This window comes from Salvelinus namaycush, chromosome 4 (genome assembly GCF_016432855.1).
Source record: "Salvelinus namaycush isolate Seneca chromosome 4, SaNama_1.0, whole genome shotgun sequence".
NCBI lineage: Eukaryota > Metazoa > Chordata > Actinopteri > Salmoniformes > Salmonidae > Salvelinus > Salvelinus namaycush.
Window position 1 is genome coordinate 26,578,749 of NC_052310.1, and position 24,847 is coordinate 26,603,595.

At 43.1% G+C, this 24,847-nt stretch overlaps 1 protein-coding gene and 1 long non-coding RNA gene across 3 annotated transcripts in view; both read left to right on the forward strand.

Moving 5' to 3' along the window:
• Positions 1 to 1,351: 1,351 nt before the first annotated feature.
• Positions 1,352 to 8,206, forward strand: LOC120046401. Of its 2 annotated transcripts, XR_005476794.1 has the most exons (4): positions 1,352 to 1,702; positions 2,096 to 2,222; positions 4,551 to 4,930; positions 6,972 to 8,206. It is a non-coding gene; the product is annotated as an uncharacterized LOC120046401 (long non-coding RNA). The 2 variants fall into 2 exon arrangements; XR_005476793.1 differs by lacking the exon at positions 6,972 to 8,206 and having other exon boundaries at positions 4,551 to 5,553.
• Positions 8,207 to 11,295: 3,089 nt separating this feature from the next.
• The window catches only part of LOC120045811 (ataxin-2-like protein), a 50,011-nt gene continuing 36,459 nt past the window's right edge, over positions 11,296 to 24,847 (forward strand). Inside the window, exon 1 of the mRNA XM_038990746.1 lies at positions 11,296 to 11,331. Coding sequence (XP_038846674.1) covers positions 11,296 to 11,331 — 36 coding nt within the window. The remainder of the gene's footprint in view (positions 11,332 to 24,847) is intronic.

Here is a 24,847-nt window from a genome sequence, read left to right on the forward strand (position 1 = left end):
GTTGTGCTTACAGCCCAACACCGTGCAGGACGTTTGGCATTTGCCAGAGATAACAAAGATTGGCAAATTCGCCACTGGCGCCCTGTGCTCTTCACAGATGAAAGCAGGTTCACACTGAGCACATGAGCACATGTGACAGACGTGACAGAGTCTGGAGATGCCGTGGAGAGCGTTCTGCTGCCTGCAACATCCTCCAGCATGACCGGTTTGGCGGTGGGTCAGTCATGGTGTGGGGTGGCATTTCTTTGGGGGGCCGCACAGCCCTCCATGTGCTCGCCAGAGGTAGCCTGACTGCCATTAGGTACCGAGATGAGATCCTCAGACCCCTTGTGAGACCATATGCTGGTGCGGTTGGCCCTGGGTTCCTCCTAATGCAAGACAATGCTAGACCTCATGTGGCTGGAGTGTGTCAGCAGTTCCTGCAAGAGGAAGGCATTGATGCTATGGACTGGCCCGCCCGTTCCCCAGACCTGAATCCAATTGAGCACATCTGGGACATCATGTCTCGCTCCATCCACCAACGCCACGTTGCACCACAGACTGTCCAGGAGTTGGCGGATGCTTTAGTCCAGGTCTGGGAGGAGATCCCTCAGGAGACCATCCACCACCTCATCAGGAGCATGCCCAGGCATTGTAGGGAGGTCATACAGGCACGTGGAGGCCACACACAATACTGAGCCTCATTTTGACTTGTTTTAAGGACATTACATCAAAGTTGGATCAGCCTGTAGTGTGGTTTTCCACTTTAATTTTGAGTGTGACTCCAAATCCAGACCGCCATGGGTTGATAAATTTGATTTCCATTGATCATTTTTGTGTGATTTTGTTGTCAGCACATTCAACTATGTAAAGAAAAAAGTATTTAATAAGAATATTTCATTCATTCAGATCTAGGATGTGTTATTTTAGTGTTCCCTTTATTTTTTTGAGCAGTGTATATGCCCAATATGAGAAAACGATTGGATTTAGGCTGATAGGTATAAATGAAAAGCTGAGGGCCTTAAAATGAGTAGCCACGCTCCTCTGGATATTAACTCTGGATTTAGAAGCTAGAAGTGTTCCTGAGTATAATGGACACCCCTTTCACTGCAACACAGAAACGTGTGTAAGTGCAATAAATTATAGGAGTACAGACACAAAACACATTGTTGACCATTTTGGCTTGAACAAAAAAAACGTATCTTATAGAAATACTTTTACTCGATAACTAGTAGAAAAATACATCGATAATTGTGCGTCATTTTCAACCCAATTATTACACACGATGGGACTCTTATTCTGAAGGATTCCAAAAATCCCTGACCCGGAACAATTGATTTATTATTGGTTTGTGACGACCGCTCAACAGCGCTCTGATCGAGTGAAGCTTACATCGAGAGGTGGTGAGCGACTGCGGCTTTTCATCCCGAAACCTGAAGAAAATACCATTTAAAAAGCTTATGACCAGTATACTAGCATCACAACTGTGATTCTAAGGTTTAACCTTCAAGAAGAATACGTCAAATTGACCTAAAGAAGCAAGTAATCCAGACAGGGAAGCTACCAAGTGAATGTCCAAGAGACTGCCAGCTAGCTAACGTAGCTAGCTTGGATCAGTAGAATCCTCAACCACGATCTGGTGTGAAAACATTGCTATTTTGTATCGACTTATTCTCTGTTTAGCAACAAAGTAGCCCGCCAGGGAATACAATCAGAAACCAAGGTATATTTTAATGTCGGGCCGCCTTACTGTATGTAGCTTTCCAGTTTGCGATGCCAATTACTATTAGCGCTAGTTAGCATGGTAGTTCTCAGTCATTGAGATTAATACAGGCTAAACGAATTATTTGGGACTCCCTAAAAACACTCAACTGAGATACAACTACGACCGGAAGTGACCATAGGTAGCAGGTTAGGAGAGCATTTTCGCTAACCCTTTTTCCTAACATTAACCGATCTAGTTAAGTATACTAACATTCAATGTTAATTCTCCAAACATGCTGCTTGAGTTCTCCTAACCTGCTACGAAAAAGTAACTTCCCGTTGTAGGTGTATCAAATTGTCTCCAATTATTTGCTCGAATAATATTTAGTTTTGTAACTTGATTTTGTGAAAGCTTGCTGCTTGGCCATGTTGAAACAACAGCCCAGCTCCGGTGGGCGAAAAACCTCCAACTGGACTCCGGGCCCTGTCAGTATGTCTTCCACAGCCAGTGGGATCAACAACAGAGCACAGGTTGGGAGGTGAGTGAAATTAGGATGTCCAGATAGGAAAGGCTGGTGATTTTAATCATGGCTTCAAGACCTACCGGTCAAAGCATGTGTAGCTTGTTGTGGTGGGAAATGGGATTTTGTTGATGGGCCTGTGAAAATATATTGTGCGTGATTGACAAGTACTTATGGAAGCTATTTCACGGCACCAAGAAAATATGTCATCTATCAGTAGACGAGGTTACTACATGCCACGCCCACTATGCCACACCCACTGTGCTGCTAGCGCTGTCTCTGGTCCACACTCCAGTAATGTACCAATAACGTTGGATGCCACCCACTGAAAACCCGACCAAAGGAGGCTGCTAGCTAGGGGACACCGGTGCACTATGGGAGACTCTCAATTGCCTACTCCTCGCATCCTCTGTCCTTTCTCCTTGCTTCTTTCTCAAAACCGATTGGATGAGAAGGCCAGAGGTCCCTCCTCCCTGACCACCTTCAATGGGTTTTGAGAAGGTGAGGAGAGACACAAGGAGTATGAAATTGAGATTCTCCCAGTGTCTTTTGCCCCTGCCTGCCGAACACTGCTTTCTGTTAACAATACTTAGAGGGAAGTAGCTAGCTAGCAGCCTCAATGGCAGTGGGCGCTGGATGTAGTGACAAGTAGTGGGCACGGCATGTAGTGGGCACTTCATGTAGTAACCGCGGTCCGCAGATGGAGTTGTGACATAGTGAGTTGTTATTGTGAGATACGTTTAGGCGATCTGTATCACCTGAATCCAATGTGTACTTTGCATCAGGCCCGCCTCAACTTCCAAGGATAACCTTATGTATAGCCTTTTAGGTAATCACAGTGTGTACGTGAGGGAGTTATTGTTCCAGTTTTGTTGATGTGAGTTGGTGCATGTTAATTGACTTCTGTTTGACATCAGATTTAATTCATTAATTCAATTAAATCCATTAAAGGAGCAATCTAGTGTTGGTACATCACATTTTTATACAGGATAGCTATTGTTTCTTGAAGTATGGAAGCCTGTTCCTGCCACTCCCCCCAAAAAACATATCTGACTTACTGTGAGATGGTACTGTAAGTCATAGAATTTGGCATTTTTGAACACCTGTAACTGCCATTTCCTGCAATCTACAGCAAAAAATATATAGTGTTAGGGTGTGGTGCTTGGCCTTAAATGGTGACAAATAAAAACAATTGTATTTATGTTTTTACATAGTGGCGCAGCTAGTCCACAAGGTGGTGCAGTGCCCCTCTTACAGTCTTTGAGGAGAACCCTGCAATAGCTGTATATTAAAGGTCCTGAACAGTGGAAATCATGTTTTCTGTCAAATTGGATGATACTTGGATAAAACCAGTTGAAATAAGGGTTACCTAAGTATGAACAATGACTGTAGCTGGTACTTTGATTAAGTTTCTGGTCCCCTCCCCCATGTCAAACACTTGGAATCAGGAGGTAGGCATTACCATCGATTTTAAATGTACACCAATTGTAGCGTGTTATCATCTTTACTAATGTAAGTATGTACCGCCTTGAAGGAAAATTCCACCGAAAACCACTCATTCCTATAATTTAGTTTTACGTAACTCTAATATGTAAAGAACAATATTTTTTGTCAACAAATGTTTCCTGTTGTCGTTATAATAAAGTTGGAAGTGATGTGAAAATCGTTGTGGAAATCTGTTAAACCCTCTTTTAAATTTCACATTTCTCAAAAAATATGATCAATGGCTTATTCAAGAGAAGACAACCTCCTGCGTTATGACATAGGCCAGCATTGAAATCTGACATGTATGATAGATGTTTTCGCAATCTAAAAGTCGTATTCCTATTAACTTTCGGCGTATTGAGAGCGGCTTTATCGCAATGCGACGTCGTGCTGGCCAAATTTATGCCTGCTTGAACGGCAATAGCTCAAATACACAACATGAAATGTATTTTTAAACCGGCATCACGTGTGCCTACACCTTGCTTTGGTGTAGGCACACGGCAAAGATACTGGTAACCTTTCATCAGTGGTGTGACTGTTAGCTAGCTAGCTACTTACCAGCATGCCGGCAAAAGCACACTGTGCTGTGACTGGATGCCAGAGTGTAAATTTAACGTTACACTATTTTCTGAAGAAATCCAACAGCAGTCTGCTTTTCATTTCGGGTGGACAGCCTGCACCGAAAATTACAGTTGTGTGTACATTTAGAGCAAAGTTGCTTCATCAATTCGGGAGAACGTTTGATGGGCTTACCAGGAAGCTAATACGGATGCTGTTAATGTGACTTTCCAGCTCCTTTTCTCTTTTCACTATCTTAAAGCAGACATTTTAGAAAATTCAACATCTACTCTGTCTGCACAGCTTCCCAGGCAACATCCGCAGCAGGAAGGCTGTCATACAAAATCAGATTTCCCAAAGCAACATAGACAGGCTCCTGGATCTCCTCTTCAACGAGGCCACCCTTGATCCAGCGCCATATGTGGGGAAGCTGTGTGAGCTGTCCATCCCAGGACCCCTGTCTGCCCAGTGTGAGAGGCCTGACAAGTAGGAGGCCATAGCTGGATTTGTCTCCCACTTCAATACCCACCTGCTTCAAGATGTCTACTATTATCGACTACAGCTCGGCCTTCTATACCACAGTGCCCGATAAGCTCATTAGAAAGCTCACCGCCCTGGGTCTGAATTCCTCCCTATGCAACTGGATCCTGGACTTCCCGAAGGCCAGCCCCATGGTGGTGAAGGTAGGCAACATTACCTCCTCGACACTGGTTCTCAACATGGGGGCCCAACAAGGGTGCGTCCTCAGTCCCCTCCTGTATTCCCTGTATACCCACATCTGCGTAGACTCACACAGTTACAACTCCATCGTCAAGTTTGCTGATGAAACAACAGTAGTAGGCTTGATTGCCCAAAATGACGAGACAGCCTACAGGGAGGAGGTGGGCACTCTAAAGGCGTGGTGCCAGGTAAACAAACTATCCCTTAACGGTAGCAAAATAAAGGAGCTGATTGTGGACTTCAGTAGGAACCAGGCTGGTCATGCCCCCATCTTCATCAACGGGGCTGCTGTGGAGATGGTAAATAACTCTACCTCCACGGATCGCAAGGCTCTTCAGAGGGTGATACAGTTGAAAACGAAGTTTACATACACCTTAGCCAAATACATTGAAACTCAGTTTTCCACAATTCCTGACGTTTAATCCAAGTAAAAATGCCCTGTCTTAGGTCAGTTAGGATCACCACTTAATTTTAAGAATGTTACATTTCTGAATAATAGTAGTGATTTATTATTTTTAAATATTATATATATTTTTTTACTTTCATAACATTCCCAGTGGGTCAGAAGTTTACAAACTCAATTAGTATTTGGTAGCATTGCCTTTCAATTGTTTAACTTGGGTCAACTGTTTCAGGTAGCCTTCCACAAGCTTCCCACAATAAGTGGGGTGAATTTTGGCCCATTCCTCCTGACAGAGCTGGTGTAACTGAGTCAGGTTTGTAGGCCTCCTTGCTCGCACACGCTTTTTCAGTTCTGCCCACACATTTTCTATGGGATTGAGGTCAGGACTTTGTGATGGCCACTCCAATACCTTGACTTTGTTGTCCTTAAGCCATTTTGCCACAACTTTGGAAGTAGCATTTGGAAAACCCATTTGTGACCAAGCTTTAACTTCCTGACTGATGTCTTGATGTTGCTTCAATACATCCACATAATTTTCCATCCTCATGACGCCATTTATTTTGTGAAGTGCACCAGTCCCTCCTGCAGCAAAGCACCCCCACAACATGATGCTGCCACCCCCGTGCTTCACGGTTGGGATGGTGTTCTTCGGCTTTCAAGCCTCCCCCTTTTTCCTCCAAACATAACGATGGTCATTATGGCCAAACAGTTCCATTTTTGTTTCTTCAGACCAGAGGACATTTCTCCAAAAAGTACGATCTTTGTCCCCATGTGCAGTTGCCAACCGTAGTCTGGCTTTTTTATGGCGGTTTTGGAGCAGTGGCTCCTTGCTGAGCGGCCTTTCAGGTAATGTCGATATAGGACTTGTTTTACTGTGGATATAGATACTTTTGTACCTGTTTCCTCCAGCATCTTCACAAAGTCCTTTGCTGCTGTTCTGGGATTTATTTGCACTTTTTTCACCAAAATACATTCATCTCTAGGAGACAGAACGCGTCTCCTTCCTGAGCGGTATGACGGCTGCGTGGTCCCATGGTGTTTATACTTGCGTACTATTGTTTGAACAGATGAACGTGGTACCTTCAGGCATTTGGAAATTGCTCCCAAGGATGAACCAGACTTGTGGAGGTCTACAATTTTTTTTTCTGATGTCTTTGCTGATTTCTTTTGAGTTTCCCATGATGTCAAGCAAAGAATTTGCACTGACTTTGAAGGTAGGCCTTGAAATCCATCCACAGGTACACCTCCAATTGACTCCAATTATGTCAATTAGCCTATCAGAAGCTTCTGAAGCCATGACAATTTTCTGGAATTTTCAAGCCGTTTAAAGGCACAGTCAACTTAGTGTATGTGAACTTCTGACCCACTGGAATTGTGATACAGTGAATTTATAAGTGAGATAATCTGTCTGTAAACAATTGTTGGAAAAATAACTTGTGTCATGCACAAAGTAGATGTCCTAACCGACTTGCCAAAACTATAGTTTGTTAACAAGAAATTTGTGGAGTAGTTGAAAAACGAGTTTTAATGACTCCAACCTAAGAGTATGTAAACGTCCGACTTCAACTGTATGTGCAGCTGAACGTACCATTGCCCTACAGGACACCTACAACACCAGGTGTCGCAGGAAGGCCAAGAAGATCATCAGAGACCCCAGCCACCCAAGCCATGCCCCTGTCTCCCTGCTTCAATCACTCTGACACTGGCAGTACAGGAGCATCATGGCAAATTAAGGCTGGCCATTCTGCAGTCTGATGGTATAAACTATTGGCCATCACTGGTCAGCTACCACTCCACCCTCCCCGCTGATACACACCCTATGGACATTCACCCTCAACGGTCACTTACTTTACCTGCTTCTCCCCTATGGACATTCTCTCTCCTGTTGCCCCCTATGGCATTTTACTCTGCACCCACCCCAATGACATTCATCACTGTTGCAGTTGTGACGATGTGTATTACTTTATTTTTGTATTTTATTTATTTCACTTGATCCCCACACCCCCTCAATGGTTATGCTGCTCCCCTAAGATCATTGCCCCCCCCACCCCCTCAAGTCTTTACTCTGCCTCCACCCCAATGGACATTTTATTTATTCAACACTGCCATAGTTTTGTATGTTGTGCGATTTCTATTGTTTTTATTACCATATTCATTTTATTCCACTTAGACTTGCATGTTGGAGCTTGACGCCTAAGATTTTCAATGTACCCTGCAATCACACATGCAACCCTGTACATGTGTCATCCCATGTAAACCATCTCTCTCTCCCACAATGGAAATAAGTCCCAGACTTTATTGTGTGTTATCCTCTGATTTTATTCATGTGCATGTATGGCTTTTAAGTTTGTGTGCTTGTTTTTTAAAATGGTCGAATTAATAAACTAAACTAAAACTAAACTCCTTGGTGAGGATCAAAAGGACCCATCAGCTAGGCCAATAGCTGACAGACAGCCAAACTCTCTCTCTCTCTCTCTCTCTCTCTCTCTCTCTCCTGGGGGAGTTGACTTAACAACCGGATCGTAAATACCTGGCAGAAACTCTCCCTTTCGCTCTGCAGTATTGAGAATGGAATGTCTGAGTACAACAGAGAGACTTTGCCAAAACTTCAAACAATGAACATTGGGAAAATATATTTCAATATCCAAATGTTGGGAATTATGACAGATGGAATATGGAAAATGTGTCTATTTTGTGATGTCATTAAACTTATCAGAAATAAGTTATAATGGAAGCATTGTAACTAAGAGCTTTCACAATGTGTATATCAGATTTACATGTAAATGTTGTACAACTTGTATGAATAAATATAGCAATGTGATTTTATCCTTCTAAATGAGAATTGTTTTTCTTGTAAAACTTGTGCCAATCAGTAGCCACTTCCAAGTGAGCTCAGAGTTCGTGTCAACATGATGGAACCGCCTTTCTGGCCAGAGTGCTTAAAAGGACTTGTAACAAAATTTACAGTAGACCAAGCAGGTGTACGGTGTAAGCCGGATGTCATGAAATGGTTAAAACTACAAGACCAGAAAATGGTAAGACCTTCAAACTCTTGACGAGTGAAGACGTTGAAGACTAGACCAAAATATTCCAAGTCTGCAGCTGGTATGTAAAGTAGTCTAGGACAGTTGACCAAGACGAGAGGGAAGGACAAATCTCTCTCACCATCATTGATACCTCGGAGGTATCTACTCTAACGGACAGGGGGAAGTGCAGATCCCACTGTGCACCTTTGACGTACCCATTCTAACGAACACTCCAAGATCGAGGCCTACAACTAAGGACATTAACCTCTGGTGGACAACTAGAGACTTGCATCGAACTACTCGCCATAAACGGATAGTGGTTTCAACAGAGAGACTACAGAGAAAGACATCTACGTGTAAATATATGTTGCACTTCTAACCCGAATGAGTGGTTGTTAGGGTGCTAAATATTTATATTTACGGTGAGCGTAGTTTCCAAGTGTATGTACGTTAAGTCCACTCTTTTTCTCTCCCCGCTCTTTATCCCCCCTTCCATTATGTAACAAGCCGTCATCGGGTTAGTTCACTTGGGACTTTTCATTTTATGTTCGTAATCGATAACCTATACCTTGTGTGTTTATGTATTTCTGTGTGATTATTTAGTTAGGCTTAATTATTTATTTACTAACTATTTGTGAATTGCTGATTCATGTATTGATGTAAGAGATCTATGTATCTTTAGAGTTTAAGTCGGGAGATGGGGCACCACGGGAAAAGTTGTTTTAAAGAGTGACTAAGTTCCTAATGAGTTAATTGTTACATGATTACAATTTAATTGAGTAATAATTAAACGGAGTAGGTAATTATTTGATAAATAGCAGTCATCACATTAATGGTAGTCACGACACGTTACTTAAACACTCGGAATCTGAATCCTGCTTGATTGAAGCAGGGTACATGGGTCCTCCTCCCCATCAATCTCTGTAGTTTGTTGAGATTCCAAAAGCCTAAGTAATTCACTTTCACTTGGTTTGATATCACATTTAGTTGCTTCATATTTTTTTAAAGCATTTGGATGGGCAATGAGTGTTATGAATCAATGGTACCTACAAACTTTAAAGGCCGGGTCCCAATATTAGGCTTATGGCAAAAACATTTTTTTTATGTCAAATGTCTAACCATTATTTCTCATGAGTGTTCATGTTGATCAATATTTCTGCTATTCTGACCTATTGTAAATGATCAAATAAATATCTGCTCAATATATATACAATTCTGGACATATTGTCATTTATAATGCTAATGTAGAGGCACCAATAAAATGTCCAGTACATTTATTGTATGCTGTTTTCATGTACATTCCCTTATGTCTAATCCTCTATGACCCAGGCTTTACTCATTCTTGTGAAGAAGCTTATCAGTGAACTGTATTCTGTAATTAGTTACAAATCAATGGAAATGCAATTGTGTATTGCTGCTGTTGGTCTGATATCCAACAGTCCATGATCAGCTCTGTTGACCATGTGAGCATTTTGCAGAGAAGATGGGTTGAGGCATACTATTTAGGCTCGTAATGACATGTGGCCAATTGTTTACCTTGTTACCTGGCAATGAACACAAGGGTGTATCAAAGAGCTGTTAGTCAAGGTGAGCTCATGAATATAAGATCCCTGCCCACTTGGCCTGTTCTTTCAGGCTTCCTGATAGTTAAAGATGACAGAGGGTACAATTTCTTAAATTCAGAGCATTTTAATAGTGTAAAAAAGAATGTCTTACCCCATCAGAACCCAAAGTAAGTTTTGTTTTACTCCATTACTTACTCCATCCATGAGAGTAAGCTATACAGTGTTTGTTTACAATTGCATGGTCTACAAACATTGTATAGCTTAACTTTTTTTAAATTATTTTGATCTCATGGATGGTCCGTCATTGCCTCCATATGTGAGAGTCCTTGCTTCTATGTATTTGAGAGTGGTTACGTTTCTTCTGCCCCATTTCTCAGCCGTTTACCAAATGAAGTGGCGAGGAGTACGCTTTATTTTAGTTTGAATCCCAGATTGACCCTTTTATAAGTGGTCGACCTGCAGGACTATTCAATCAAATTTATTTATAGAGCTCTTTTTACAACATCAGTTGTCACAAAGTGCTAATACAGAAACCTAGCCTAAAACCTCAGAGCGCAAGCGATGCAAGCGGCTAGGAAAAACTCCCTAGGGAGAAACCTAGAGGGATGAACCTGGCTCTGAGGGGTGGCAAGTCCTCTTCTGACTGGGCCGGGTGGAGATTCTAAGAGTACATGGCCATTAAGGCCAGATCGTTCTTCAAGATGTTTAACCATTCATAGAAGACCAGCAGGGTCAAATAATAATCACAGGGGCGCAAGAGGTCAGCACCTCAAGAGTTACTGGCAGTTGGGTTTTCATAGCTGAGCATTTAGAGGTTGAGACAGCATGTCCAGGGGGGGGTCAAGCTTCCATAGCCGCAGGTAGAACAGCAGAAACTGGATCAGCAGCACGAACAGGTGGACTAGGGACGTGGACAGCCAGGAGTCGTCAGGCAAGGTAGTCCCGAGGCATGGTCTTAGGGCTCAGGTCCTCCAGGAGGGGACAGAGAGATGGGAGATTTAGAGGGAGCATATCTAAGATCACACAGGGCACCAGATAAGACGAGAGAATTACACCAGATATAGAACTGACCCTAGCCCCCCCCCCGGCACATAGACTATTGCAGCATAGATACAGGAGACTGAGATGGGGTGAGGGTCAGGGACACTGTGGCCCCTTCCAATGTTACCCCCAGACAGGGACAACCAGGCAGGATATGACCCCACCCACTTTGGCAAAGCACAGCCCCAACACCACCAAAGGGAAATCAATGGGCCACTAACTTATTACCCAGAGACAAGGCTGAATATCGCTCACAAAGGTCTCCCCACCGCACGAGTCCAAGGACAGGAAGGATGGAAGAGCGCGAGCAAGCCAGTGACTCAGCCCAGGTAATATGGTCAGAGGCAGAGAATCCCAGTGAAGACAGGAAAGCCGGCCAGGCAGAGACAACAAGGGTGGTTTGTCACTACAGGGCCTTGCCGTTCGCCTTCGCACCCCTGGGCCAGACTACACTCAGTCATAGGACCTACTGAAGAGATGAGTCTTCAGTAAAGACTTAAAGGTCGAGACCAAGTCTCCAACTCTCACATGGATCACATGGATCATGGATTCAATAAAAATGTAGCTATATAGGAGAAAGCCCTGCCTCCAGCTGTTTGCTTAGATATTCTGCATCTTGGAATAGGATCCAGTAGACAGCTGGAAGGTTTAGAGGCAATTACTTTTAAAATATTTTTTTGCGGTGCAACTGCATCTAGGGTATTACACAAGGTTTAGGTCCTCGGTTAGGTGGTTAACTGATTTTTGTACTCACACGTCCTTTGGTAGGTGGAGGGAGTCTGGAAGGGCATTGAGGAATCTTTGGGTTGTTCGAGAATTTATAATGCAGCTTTTGATAATCATGGGTTGGGGTCTAAGCACATTATTTGTTGTGATTGCAAACGTAATAACGTGGTCCGACGATCCAGAATTATGAGGAAAAACATTTAGATCAACAATATCTATTCCACGGGACAAAACTAGATCCATGGTATGATTGTGGCAATATTTTTTAAATGTCACCTTTATTTAACTAGGTAGGCCAGTTGAGAACAAGTTCTCATTTACAACTGCGACCTGGCCAAGATAAAGCAAAGCAGTGCGACACAAACAACAACACAGAGTTACACATGGAATAAACAAACGTACAGTCAATAACACAATAGAAAAAAGTCTATATACAGTGTGTGCAAATGGCGTAAGGAGGTAAGGCAATAAATAGGCCACAGTAGCGAAGTAATTACAATTTAGCAAATAAACACTGGAGTGATAGATGTGCAGATGATGATGTGCAAGTAGAAATACTGGTGTGCAAAAAAGTAAATAAAAACAATATGGGGATGAGGTAGGTAGATTGGATGGGCTATTTACAGATTGGCTGTGTACAGCTGCAGCGATCGGTAAGCTGTTCAGATAGCTGATGCTTAAAGTTAGTGAGGGATATGTAAGTCTCCAACTTCAGCGATTTTTGCAATTCGTTTCAGTCATTTGGCAGCAGAGAACTGGAAGGAAAGACTGCAATGGCGGAGGTGTTGGCTTTGGGGATGACCAGTGAGATATACCTGCTGGAGCGCGTGCTACGGGTGGGTGTTGTTATGGTGACCAGTGAGCTGAGATAAGGCGGAGCTTTACCTAGCAAAGACTTATAGATGACCTGGAGCCAGTGGGTCTAGCGACTAATATGTAGCGAGGGCCAGCCGACAAGAGCATACAGGTCGCAGTGGTGGGTGGTATATTGGGCTTTGGTGACAAAATGGATGGCACAGTGATAGACTGCATCCTGTTTGCTGAGTAGAGTGTTGGAGGCTATTTTGTAAATGACATCGCCGAAGTCGAGGATCGGTAGGATAGTCAGTTTTACGAGGGTATGTTTGGCAGCGTGAGTGAAGGATGCTTTGTTGCGAAACAGGAAGCCGATTCTAGATTTAATTTTGGATTGGAGATGTTTATGAGTATGGAAGGAGAGTTTACAGTCTAGCCAGACACCTAGGTATTTGTAGTTGTCCACATATTCTAAGTCAACTGTCCAGAGTAGTGATGCTAGTCGGGCAGGCGGGTGCGGGTAGCGATCGGTTGAAAAGCATGCATTTAGTTTTACTAGCGTTTAAGAGCAGTTGGAGGCCACGGAAGGAGCGTTGTATGGCATTGAAGCTCGTTTGGAGGTTAGTTAACACAGTGTCCAAAGAAGGGCCAGATGTATATAGAATGGTGACGTCTGCGTAGAGGTGGATCAGGGAATCCCCCGCAGCAAGAGCGACATCGTTGATGTATACAGAGAAAAGAGTCGGCCCGAGAATTGAACCCTCTGGTACCCCCATAGAGACTGCCAGAGGTCCGGACAACAGGCCCTCCGATCTGACACACTGAACTCTGAGAAGTAGTTGGTGAACCAGGCGAGGCAGTCATTTCAGAAACCAAGGCTGTTGAGTTTGCCGATAAGAATACGGTGATTGACAGAGTCGAAAGCCTTGGCCAGGAAGATTAAGATGGCTGCACAGTACTGTCTTTTGTCGATGGTAGTTATGTTATCGTTTAGTACCTTGAGCGTGGCTGAGGTGCACCCATGACCAGCTCGGAAACCGGATTGCACCGCAGAGAAGGAATGATGGGATTCGAAATGGTCAGTAATCTGTTTACTTGGCTTTCGAAGACTGTTGAAAGGCAGGGCAGGATGGATATAGGTCTGTAACAGTTTGGGTCCAGAGTGTCTCCCCCTTTGAAGAGGGGGATGACCGCTGCAGCGTTCCAATCTTTGGGGATCTCGGACGATTCAAAAGAGGTTGAACAGGCTGGTAATAGGGGTTTCAACAATGGCGGCGGATAATTTTAGAAAGAGAGGGTCCAGATTGTCTAGCCCAGCTGATTTGTACGAGTCCAGGTTTTGCAGCTCTTTCAGAACATCTGTTATCTGGATTTGGGTGAAGAAGCTGGGGAGGCTTGGGCAAGTATCTGCGGGGGGTGCGGAGCTGTTGGCCGGGGTTGGGGTAGTCTGGAGGAAAGCATGGCCAGCCGTAGAGAATTGCTTATTGAAATTTTCGATTGTCGTGGATTTATTGTGGTGACAGTGTTTCCTAGCCTCAGTGCAGTGGGCAGCTGGGAGGAGGTGCTCTTATTCTCCATGGACTTTAGTGTCCCAAAACTTTTTGGAGTTAGAGCTACAGGATGCAAATTTTTGTTTTGAAAAAGCTAGCCTTTGCTTTCCTAATTAACTGTGTGTATTGGTACCTGACTTCCCTGAAAAGTTGCATATCTCGAGGACTATTCGATGCTAGTGCAGTCCACTACAGGATGTTTTTGTGCTGGTCGAGGGCAGTCAAGTCTGGAGTGAAACATGGGCTGTATCTGTTCTTAGTTCAAATTTTTTTGAAAGGGGCATGCTTATTTAAGATGGTGAGGAAATTACTTTTAAATTACGACCAGGCATCCTCTACTGATGGGATGAGGTCAATATCCTTCCAGGATACCCGGGCCAGGTCGATTAGAAAGGCCTGCTCGCAGAAGTGTTTTAGGGAGCGTTTGACAGTGATGACGGGTGGTCGTTTGACCGCGGGCCCATAGCGGATACAGGCAGTGAGGCTGGGATCCTGATTTGAAAACAGCAGAGGTGTATTTGGAGGGCAAGTTGGTCAGGATAATATCTATGAGGGTGCCCATGTTTACGGGTTTAGGGTTGTACCTGGTGGGTTCCTTGAGAATTTATGTGAGATTGAGGGCATCTAGCTTAGATTGTAGGGCTGCCGGTGTGTTAAGCATATCCCAGTTTAGGTCGCCTAACAGAACGAACTCAGCTGGGATCTGAGGGGTGTCTATAACAGGCGGCAACAGTGAGAGACTTATTTCTGGAGAGATTCATTTTTTAAATTAGAAGCTTGAACTGTTTGGGCATAGACCTGGAAGGAATGACAGAACTTTGCAGGCTATCTCTGCAGTAGATTACAACTCCTCCCCCTTTTGACAGTTCTATCTTGACGGAAAATGTTGTAGTTGGGGATGGAAATCTCAGATTTTTTGGTGGCCTTCCTAAGCCAGGATTCAGACACGGCATGGACATCAGGCTTGGCGGAGTGTGCTAAAGCAGTGAGTAAAACAAACTTAGGGAGGAGGCTTCTGATGTTAACATGCATGAAACTAAGGCTTTTACGGTTACAGAAGTCCAAAAATTAGAGTGCCTGGGGACAAGCAGGGCCTGGGTTAACCTCCACATCACCCGAGGAACAGAGGAGGAGTAGGATGAGTAGGATGAGGGTACGGCTAAAGGCTATCAAAACTGGTTGTTTAGTGTGTTGGGGACAGAGAATAAAAGGAGCAGATTTCTGGGTGTGGTAGGATAGATTCAGGGCATAATGTACAGATGGGTATGGTAGGGTGCGGGTACAGTGGAGGTAAATCTAGGCATTGAGTGACGATAAGAGGTTGCATCTCTGGACGCACTAGTTATGCTGGGTAAGGTCACCGCGTGTGGGAGGTGGGACAAAAGAGGTATCTGAGGCATGTTGAGTGGGACTAGGGGTCCCGCAGTGAACTAAAACAATGATAACTATCTTAAACAACAACAAAAAAATCACATGTGTTGATTGGGAGAGCGGAGTCGATGATGGCTCCGAAAGCCTTTTGGAGTGGGTCTGTGGACTTCTCCCTGAATATTGAAGTCACCAAAAATTTGAATTATCTGCCATGACTACAAGATCCGCTAGAATTCATTGAACTCAGTGAGGAACACTGTATATGGCCCAGGAGGCCTGTAAACAGTAGCTATAAAAAGTGATTGGGTAGGCTGCATAGATTTCATAACTAAAGACAAAATAGCAGTTTTTTTAAATAAATATAAATTTGCTGTCACAAATGGTAGCAACACCTCCACTTTTGAGGGATGCGCGGGGGATATGGTCACAAGTGTAACCAGGTGAAGAGGCCTCATTTTAACTCATCAGGCTTAAGCCATGTTCCAGTCAGGCCAATCACATCAAGTTTATGATTAGTTCATTGACTATGACTGCCTTGGAAATGAGGGATCTAACATTTAAGTAGTCCTATTTTGAGTTGAGGTATTATCAGTCTCTTACAAAAATTATAGCGATTCAGGAGGACTTTATTCCAGTGAGATTGCTAAGGCGAACGCCACATGTTTAGATTTTCCCTACCTAGATCGAGGCACAGACACTGTCTCAATGGGGAACACTAAACTGACTGTGCTAGTGGTAGACTCCACTCTGGCTGGCTGGCTAACAGCCTGCCAGAGGAGTTAGAGCCCTGTCTGTTGACCGGTAACATGAGAGCACCCCTCCAGCTAGGATGGAGTCTGTCATTTCTCAAAAAGCCAGGCTTGGTCCTGTTTGTGAGTCCCAGAAAGAGGTTCAATTATCTACAAATTCTATCTTTTGGGAGGGGCAGAAAACAGTTTTCAACCAGCGATTGAGTTGTGAGACTCTGCTGTAGAGCTCATCACTCCGCCTAACTGGGAGGGGGCCAGAGACAACTACTCGATACCGACACATCTTTCAGGCTAATTTACGCGCTGAAGTTATTGCGCTTGGTGACCTCTGACTGTTTCATCCTAACGTCGCTTGTCCTGACGTGGATAACAATATCCCTATACTCTCTACACTCGCTAGTTTGAACATCAGCCAGGACTGTTTTCAGATTAGCCTTTACGTTGGTAGCCCTGCCCCCTGTATAATCGCTGGATGATTCTATTTAAGTCTAATATTGCGGGTAATGGAGTCACCAATGACTTGGGTTTTCAATTTGTCAGAGCTAATGGTGGGGAGGCTTCGGCGGCTCAGACCCAGTAACGGGTGGAGGTGAGACCTGAGAACGCTTGGGCTCCGACTCGTTGCTTAGTGGGGAAAAACCGGTTTAAAGTTTCTGTTGGCTGAATGAGCGACACCGGTTGAGAATGCCAGCAGCATTTATTTTCAGAAGCCTAGTGAAAATTGTGGGGACTATGGGGGTTGATTAATACAACTATCTGTACTTACAGGTGGCACAGATGCTGTTTCGTCCTTTCCTACACTTGAATTGCCCTTGCCTAACGATTGCGTGTGAAGCTGGGCTTGCAACTCGGCTGTCCTCACCACAAGCCGATAGTTCTGCATATTATGAGTACAGTCACTGATTTGTAAACAATGTAATTGTTAACAGATACTCTAAATTATATTAAAATGAACATGATTAAATTATATTTTATTTGTGGTTTACATGAAAAAGCACCACCAAAAAGCAACTACAGTACCTTCAAAGTATTCATACCCCTTATTCCACATTTTGTTGCGTTACAGCCTGAATTCAGAATGAATTATATAGATTTTCTTTCTAACCCATCTACTCACAATAACCCATAATGCCAAAGTGAGAACATGTTTTTAGAAATGTTAGAAAATGTATTGAAAATGAAATGCACTACATGGCCAAAAGGATGTGGACACCCCTTCAAATTAGCGGATTTGGCTATTTCAGCCACACCCGTTGCTGACAGGTGTATCAAATAGATCACACAGCCATGCAATCGCCATAGATAAACATTAGCAGTAGAATGGTTCATATTGAAGAGTGACTTTCGACGTGGCACTGCATAGGATGCCACCTTTCCAACAAGTCAGTTCGTCAAATTTCTGCCCTGCTAGAGCTGCCCAGGTTAACTGTAAGTGCTGTTATTGTGAAGTGGAAACGTCTAGGAGGAACAACGGCTCAGCTGCGAAGTGGTAGACCACACAAGCTCATTGAACGGGATCGCCGAGTGCTGAAGCACGTGGTGCGTAAAAATCATCGGTCCTCAGTTGCAATACTCACTACCGAGTTCCAAACTGCCTCTGGAAGCAACTTCAGCACAAGAACTGTTCGTCTGGAGCTTCAAGAAATGGGTTTTGATGGCCAAGCAGCCGCACACAAGCATACGATCACCATGCACAATACCAAGCGTCGACTGGAGTGGTGTAAAGCTCGCTGCCAGTGTACTCTGGAGCAGTGGAAACGCTTTCTCTGGCGTGATGAATCACATTTCGCCATCTGGCAGTCCGACGGACGAATCTTGGTTTGGCGGATGCCAGGAGAACGCTACCAGCCCGACAGCGTTGTGCCAACTGTAAAGTTTGGTGGTGGAGAAATAATGGTCTGGGGCTGTTTTTTATTGTTTGTGCTTGGCCTGTTAGTTCCAGTGAAGATAAATCTTAACACTACAGCATACAATGGCATTCTAGAAGATTCTATGCTTCCAACTTTGTGGCAACAGTTTGTGGGTGGCCCTTTCCTGTTTCAGCATGACAATGCCCCTGTGCACAAAGCGAGGTCCATACAAAAATGTATTGTCGAGATTGGTGTGGAAGAACTTGACTGGCCTGCACAGAGCTCTGACCTCAACCCCATCAGCCACCTTTGGGATGAATTGGAACGCTGACTGCAAGCCAGGCCTAATCGCCTAACATCAGTGCCTGACCTCACTTGTGGATGCTGTGGGACTTCCATTCAATGTTCCAACATCTAGTGAAAAGCCTTTCCAGAACATTGGAAGCTGTTATAGCATCAAAGGGCGGGACCAACTCTATATTAATGCCAATGATTTTGGAATGAGATGTTCCACGAGCAGTTGTCCATACTTTTGGCTATGTAGTGTATAATTTACGTAAGTATTCACACCCCTAAGTCAATACATTTTAGAATCACCTTTGGCAGCGATTACATCTGAGTTTGCACACCTGGATTGTACAATATTTGCAAATTTCTTTTAAAAATTCTTCAAGTTCTGTCAAGTTGTTTGTTGATCATTGCTAGACATCCATTTTGAAGTCTTGCCATAGATTTTCAAGCCAGTTTAAGTCAAAACTGTAACTAGTAGGGCTGACCCCATTTTGTCGATTGATTGGTCGATGGGCTGTTGTAGAGATTTCTTTAGTCGAGCAGTCGCGAAACACATTTTTCATGGTGCACAAGACCCGTCTCATTCGCGCATGTCTCAGTGGACTAATCCATTGCGGAGGCCACGGGGATGGCACAGTCCGTTACTCTAAGATATGTTATACTGAAATTGTATATAGTTATATTACGAAAAAATAATGGTGCAACACTAATAAATCTACTATTATTTTATAACAAATGCGCTTTCTCCCACGTTTGATATGGTCCCTGTTTCAGAACAGGGGACAATCTTCTGTGCGCCGTAGAATTGGAGCCTTTTCATATGTTGCTATGTGCATAGTAGCAAAATTAAACAGCATATTGGGATTGAGAACAATGAGGTGGATGCAGTAGAGACGAGCAACAGCCCTTGCTTTAAACCCTATTAGGACGGAATTATTTTTATTGGGGGTGGTCGGGTAATGTAATTATGTGCTCAAACGCAAAACGCCACGTCTGTCATTTTAATCCCGTCAGTAATTTGTACATGGCAGGAGAGTAACAGTTCTAGGCAGAATAACCAACTTTTTTGGGGGCGAACTCCAAAGTCCTCTGATTTAATATTAGTCCCGTGCGAATCGACATCCCTGTGTTTTCAGAGTAATATCTGAGTTTGACAGGTGTTGCTCACGGTTTGAGCAAGAACACAATAACTGATTTGATACATTGAACGAAGTGCTGCGCATAGCCTATATATGAATGGCCTAGGTATATCAACTTTCACAGTGAATGCTTTTGTTCATATGTTTTGTGCATGCATATGAGTTGAATATTGCCAAATGCATCAGTAAAAAATATTGCGCCTATTTAATGTAACCCTTGCTTTTAATAGATCGCAAAGCAGCATACAACTGACCTAAACGTTTAGGACGTCTTGCTAAAATATCCTAATGATTATGATCACACTTCCTCTATTCAAATATTACGGAGGCTCTATACCAAAGATGGTTTGCTATAGTTTAGAAACTTGGGAATCAAGCTTGAGTTATCAGTGAAGCCCAGTTATTGCCTGGACTTGTTGAAATATCTTCATGCCGAGAAAAAAACGTAACCTCTTACACTCCTTTTCTCAAAGAAAGCCTTCATGGCATACTTTAGCTTTTCTACTGTACAGTCATGGCCAAACGTTTTGAGAATGATACAAATATAAATTTTCACAAAGTCTGCTGCCTCAGTTTGTATGATGGCAATTTGCATATACTCCAGAATGTTATGAAATAGTGATCAGATGAATTGCAAAGTCCCTCTTTGCCTTGCAAATGAACTGAATCCCCAAAAAACATTTCCACTGCATTTCAGCCCTGCCACAAAAGGACCAGCTGACATCATGTCAGTGATTCTCTCGTTAACACAGGTGTGAGTGTTGACGGGGACAAGGCTGGAGATCACTCTGTCATGCTGATTGAGTCTGAATAGCAGACTGTAAGCTTCAAAAGGAGGGTGGTGCTTGGAATCATTGTTCTTCCTCTGTCAACCATGGTTACCTGCAAGGAAACACATGCCGTCATCATTGCTTTGCACAAAAAGGGCTTCACAGGCAAGGATATTGCTGCCAGTAAGATTGCACCTAAATCAACCATTTATCGGATCATCAAGAACTTCAAGGAGAGTGGTTCAATTGTTGTGAAGAAGGCTTCAGGGCGCCCAAGAAAGTCCAGTAAGCGCCAGGACCTTCTCCTAAAGTTGATTCAGCTGCGGGATCGGGGCACCACCAATACAGAGCTTGCTCAGGAATGGCAGCAGGCAGGTGTGAGTGCATCTGCACGCACAGTGAGGCGAAGACTTTTGGAGGATGGCCTGGTGTCAAGAAGGGCAGCAAAGAAGCCACTTCTCTCCAGGAAAAACATCAGGGACAGACTGATATTCTGCAAAAGGTACAGGGATTGGACTGCTGAGGACTGGGGTAAAGTCATTTTCTCTGATGAATCCCCTTTCCGATTGTTTGGGGCATCCGGAAAAAAGCTTGTCCGGAGAAGACAAGGTGAGCGCTACCATCAGTCCTGTGTCATGCCAACAGTAAAGCATCCTGAGAGCATTCATGTGTGGGCTTGCTTCTCAGCCAAGGTGAGTGGGCTCACTCACAATTTTGCCTAAGAACACAGCCATGAATAAAGAATGGTACCAACACATCCTCCGAGAGCAACTTCTCCCAACCATCCAGGAACAGTTTGGTGACGAACAATGCCTTTTCCAGCATGATGGAGCACCTTGTCATAAGGCAAAAGTGATAACTAAGTGGCTCGGGAACAAAATATCTATATTTTGGGTCAATGGCCATGAACCTCCACAGACCTCAATCCCATTGAGAACTTGCGCTCAATCCGCAAGAGGCGGGTGGACAAACAAAACCCCACAAATTCTGACAAACTCCAAGCATTGATTATGCAAGAATGGGCTGCCATCAGTCAGGATGTGGCCCAGAAGTTAATTGTCAGCATGCCAGGGCAGATTGCAGAGGTCTTGAAAAAGAAAGGTCAACGCTGCAAATATTGACTCTTTGCATCAACTTCATGTAATTGTCAATAAAAGCCTTTGACACTTATGAAATGCTTGTAATTATACTTCAGTATTCCATAGTAACATCTGACAATATCTAAAGACACCGAGGCAGCAAACTTTGTGGAAATTAATATTTGTGTCATTCTCAAAGCTTTTGGCCACTACAGTAGTTTGTAGCCACTTAACTTCATTTATTTCCCCCCTCCAACACGGCCATCCCATTTGTGCCCCTCTATCTCATACTCTCCATCTCTTTCTCATACTCTCTCTGTCTCTCCGATTTCTTTCTCTCCCCTTCTTTCTGAATCTCTAATTATCTCTATCTGCTGAGAATTACAGGAGGCAGTTTGGAAAAAACATCCCGTCCGAATCGTCCTCTGGAATAACTGATATTCTGGGGTGATAATTACATAACCAACATTTTCTAGTAATACTAGTCTCGTGGGAATAAGGTTTAGCCTAATTGTCTAAGAAAATTGAGGAGAGAGAAAATCCCAACGTAATTAGGTCTATAATCAATATTGTATCTGTTAAATGTGCCTGGCTTTATAAATCATTTGTACACAGTACCAGTCAAAAGTTTGGACACACCTACTCATTCAAGGCTTTTTTCTTTATTTTTACTATTTTCTACATTGTAGAATAATAGTGAAGACATCAACACTATGAAATAACACATATGGAATCATGTAGTAAGCAAAAAAGTGTTTAAAGAAATTAAAATATATTTGAGATTCTTTAAAGTAGCCATCGTTTGCCTTGATGACAGCTTTGCACACTCTTGGCATTCTCATCCAGGTTCATGAGGAATGCTTTTCCAACAATCTTGAAGGAGTTCCCACATATGCAGAGCACTTGTTGGCTGCTTTTCCTTCACTCTGCGGTCCAACTCATCCCAAACCATCTCAATTGCCTTAAGGTTAGGTGATTGTGGAGGCCAGGTCATCTGATGCAGCACTCCATCACTCTCCTTAGTCAAATAACCCTTACACAGCCTGGAGGTGTGTTTTGGGTCATTGTCCTGTTCAAAAACAAATCATAGTCCCACTAGGCGCAAACCAGATGGGATGGCGGATTGCTGCAGAATGCTGTGGTAGCCATGCTGGTTAAGTATGCCTTGAATTCTAAATAAATCACTGACAGTCTCACCAGGAAAGCACCATCACACCTCTTCCTCCATGCTTCATGGTGGGAACCACACATGCAGAAATCATCCGTTCACCTACTCTGCGTCTCACAAAAAGACACGGCGGTTGGAATCAAATATCTAAAATTTGGACTCATCAGACCAAAGGACAGATTTCCACCGGTCTAATGTCCATTGCTCGTATTTCTTGGCCCAAGCAAGTCTCTTCTTATTGGTGTGCTTTAGTAGTGGTTTCTTTGCAGCAATTCGACCACGAAGGCCTGACTCACGCAGTCTTCTCTGAACTTTTGATGTCTGTTACTTGAACTCTGTGAAGTATTTATTTGATTTGCAATCTTGAGGTGCAGTTAAGTCTAATGAATTTATCCTCCGTAGCAGAGGTAACTCTGGGTCTTCCTTTCCTGTGGCGGTCCTCATGAGAGCCAGTTTAATCATAGCGCTTGATGGTTTTTGCGACTGCACTTGAAGAAACTTTCAAAGTACTTGACATTTTCAGGATTGACTGACCTTCTTAAAGTAATATTGGACTGTAATTTATCTTTGCTTATTTGAGCTGTTCTTGCCATAATATGGACTTGGTCTTTTACCAAGTAGGGCTATCTTCTGTATACCACCCCTATCTTGTCACAACACAACTGATTGGCTCAAACGCATTAAGACGGAAAGAAATTCCCCAAAATAACAAGGCACACCTGTTAATTGAAATGGTGACTACCTCATGAAGCTGGTTGAGAGAATGCCAATAGTGTGCAAAGCTGTCATCAAGGGAAAGGGTGGCTACTTTGAAGAATCTCAAATATATTTTAATTTCTTTAAACACTTTTTTGTGTTTAAAGATGCTCAAAGGGATATTCAATGTCAGCTTTTTATTTTATTTTTATGTGTGCTTTTTTAACAATTGTACCAATCTACCAATAGGTGCTCTTCTTTGCGAGGCATTGGAAAGCCTCCCTGGTCTTTGTGGTTGAATTTGTGTTTTCATTGCTCGACTAAGGGACCTTAAAGATTAATTGTATATGTGGGGTACAGAGAAGATGTAGTCATTAAAAAATCCTTGGAACTTATGTAACCTGTTAAACATTTTTACTCCCAAAGTTATTGTCACACCCTGGCCTTAGTTATCTTTGTTTTCATTATTATTTTAGTTAGGTCAGGGTGTGACATGGTGAAGTATGTGTTTTTTGTATTGTCTAGGGTGTTGTATGGTTTAGAGGGTTAAGGAGAGTAGATGGTTTAGTGTTGTGTGTAGGTGTCTAGGAAAGTCTATGGTTGCCTGAATGGGTTCTCAATTAGAGACAGCTGGTTATTGTTGTCTCTGATTGGGAGCCATATTTAAGGCAGCCATAGGCTTTAGCTGTTGTGGGTAATTGTCTATGTGTAGTGTTTGTGTCAGCACTATCTGTATTTATAGCTTCACGGTCGTCAGTTTTGTTATTTTGTTAGTTCGTGTATAGTTGTTCGTTTCTTGTTTGTTTTCTCTCTTCTTATAATAAAGAAGATGTATTTTGCACACGCTGCGCCTTGGTCCAATCTCTCACCCAAAGACGATCGTGACAGTTATTTAGGCTTGCTATAAGAAAGGAGTTGAATACTTGTTGACTCAAGACACTACTACTATAATTTGTAAAAAATTCTAAAAACATAATCCCGCTTTGACATTATGGGGTATTGTGTGCGTTTAGGCCAGTGACACAACAAACTGTGGAAAAAGGCGAAGGGTGAGAATACATTCTGAAGGCACTTAATATCAATACAATACACACTTGTTCAGTTTACTTCCTTAGGTACGAGTTAAAGATGTGTATATCTGTGGCAGTGGATAAGAAGTATGCAAAAGTGTTTTTGCTAAACCACCACAAGGGGTGGCTGGCTGAATGAATTTAATTTTGTCTCAAAGTATATCTAAAACTGTTGAAGTTCACAACCTATGCAGTAATGCACAGTTCGTAAGCGTCACATTTGTATTCAGTAGATTCACTAGTGCTTTACAACATTCAAAAGTAATGTATAGAAACACTTAATGGCAATTTTGAGCTTCCTATGACATTTACATTACATTTACATTTAAGTCATTTAGCAGACGCTCTTATCCAGAGCGACTTACAAATTGGAAAGTTCATACATATTCATCCTGGTCCCCCCGTGGGAATTGAACCCTGGTCCCCCCGTGGGAATTGAACCCACAACCCTGGCGTTGCAAGCGCCATGCTCTACCAACTGAGCCACACGGGACCGTGACAAGCACATGCTACCTGTTCTTTACTAAAATATTTTCTTCCTGAAACTATATTGTAAGTTACACTGTTATACAATAGAAAATGTATTGGCTA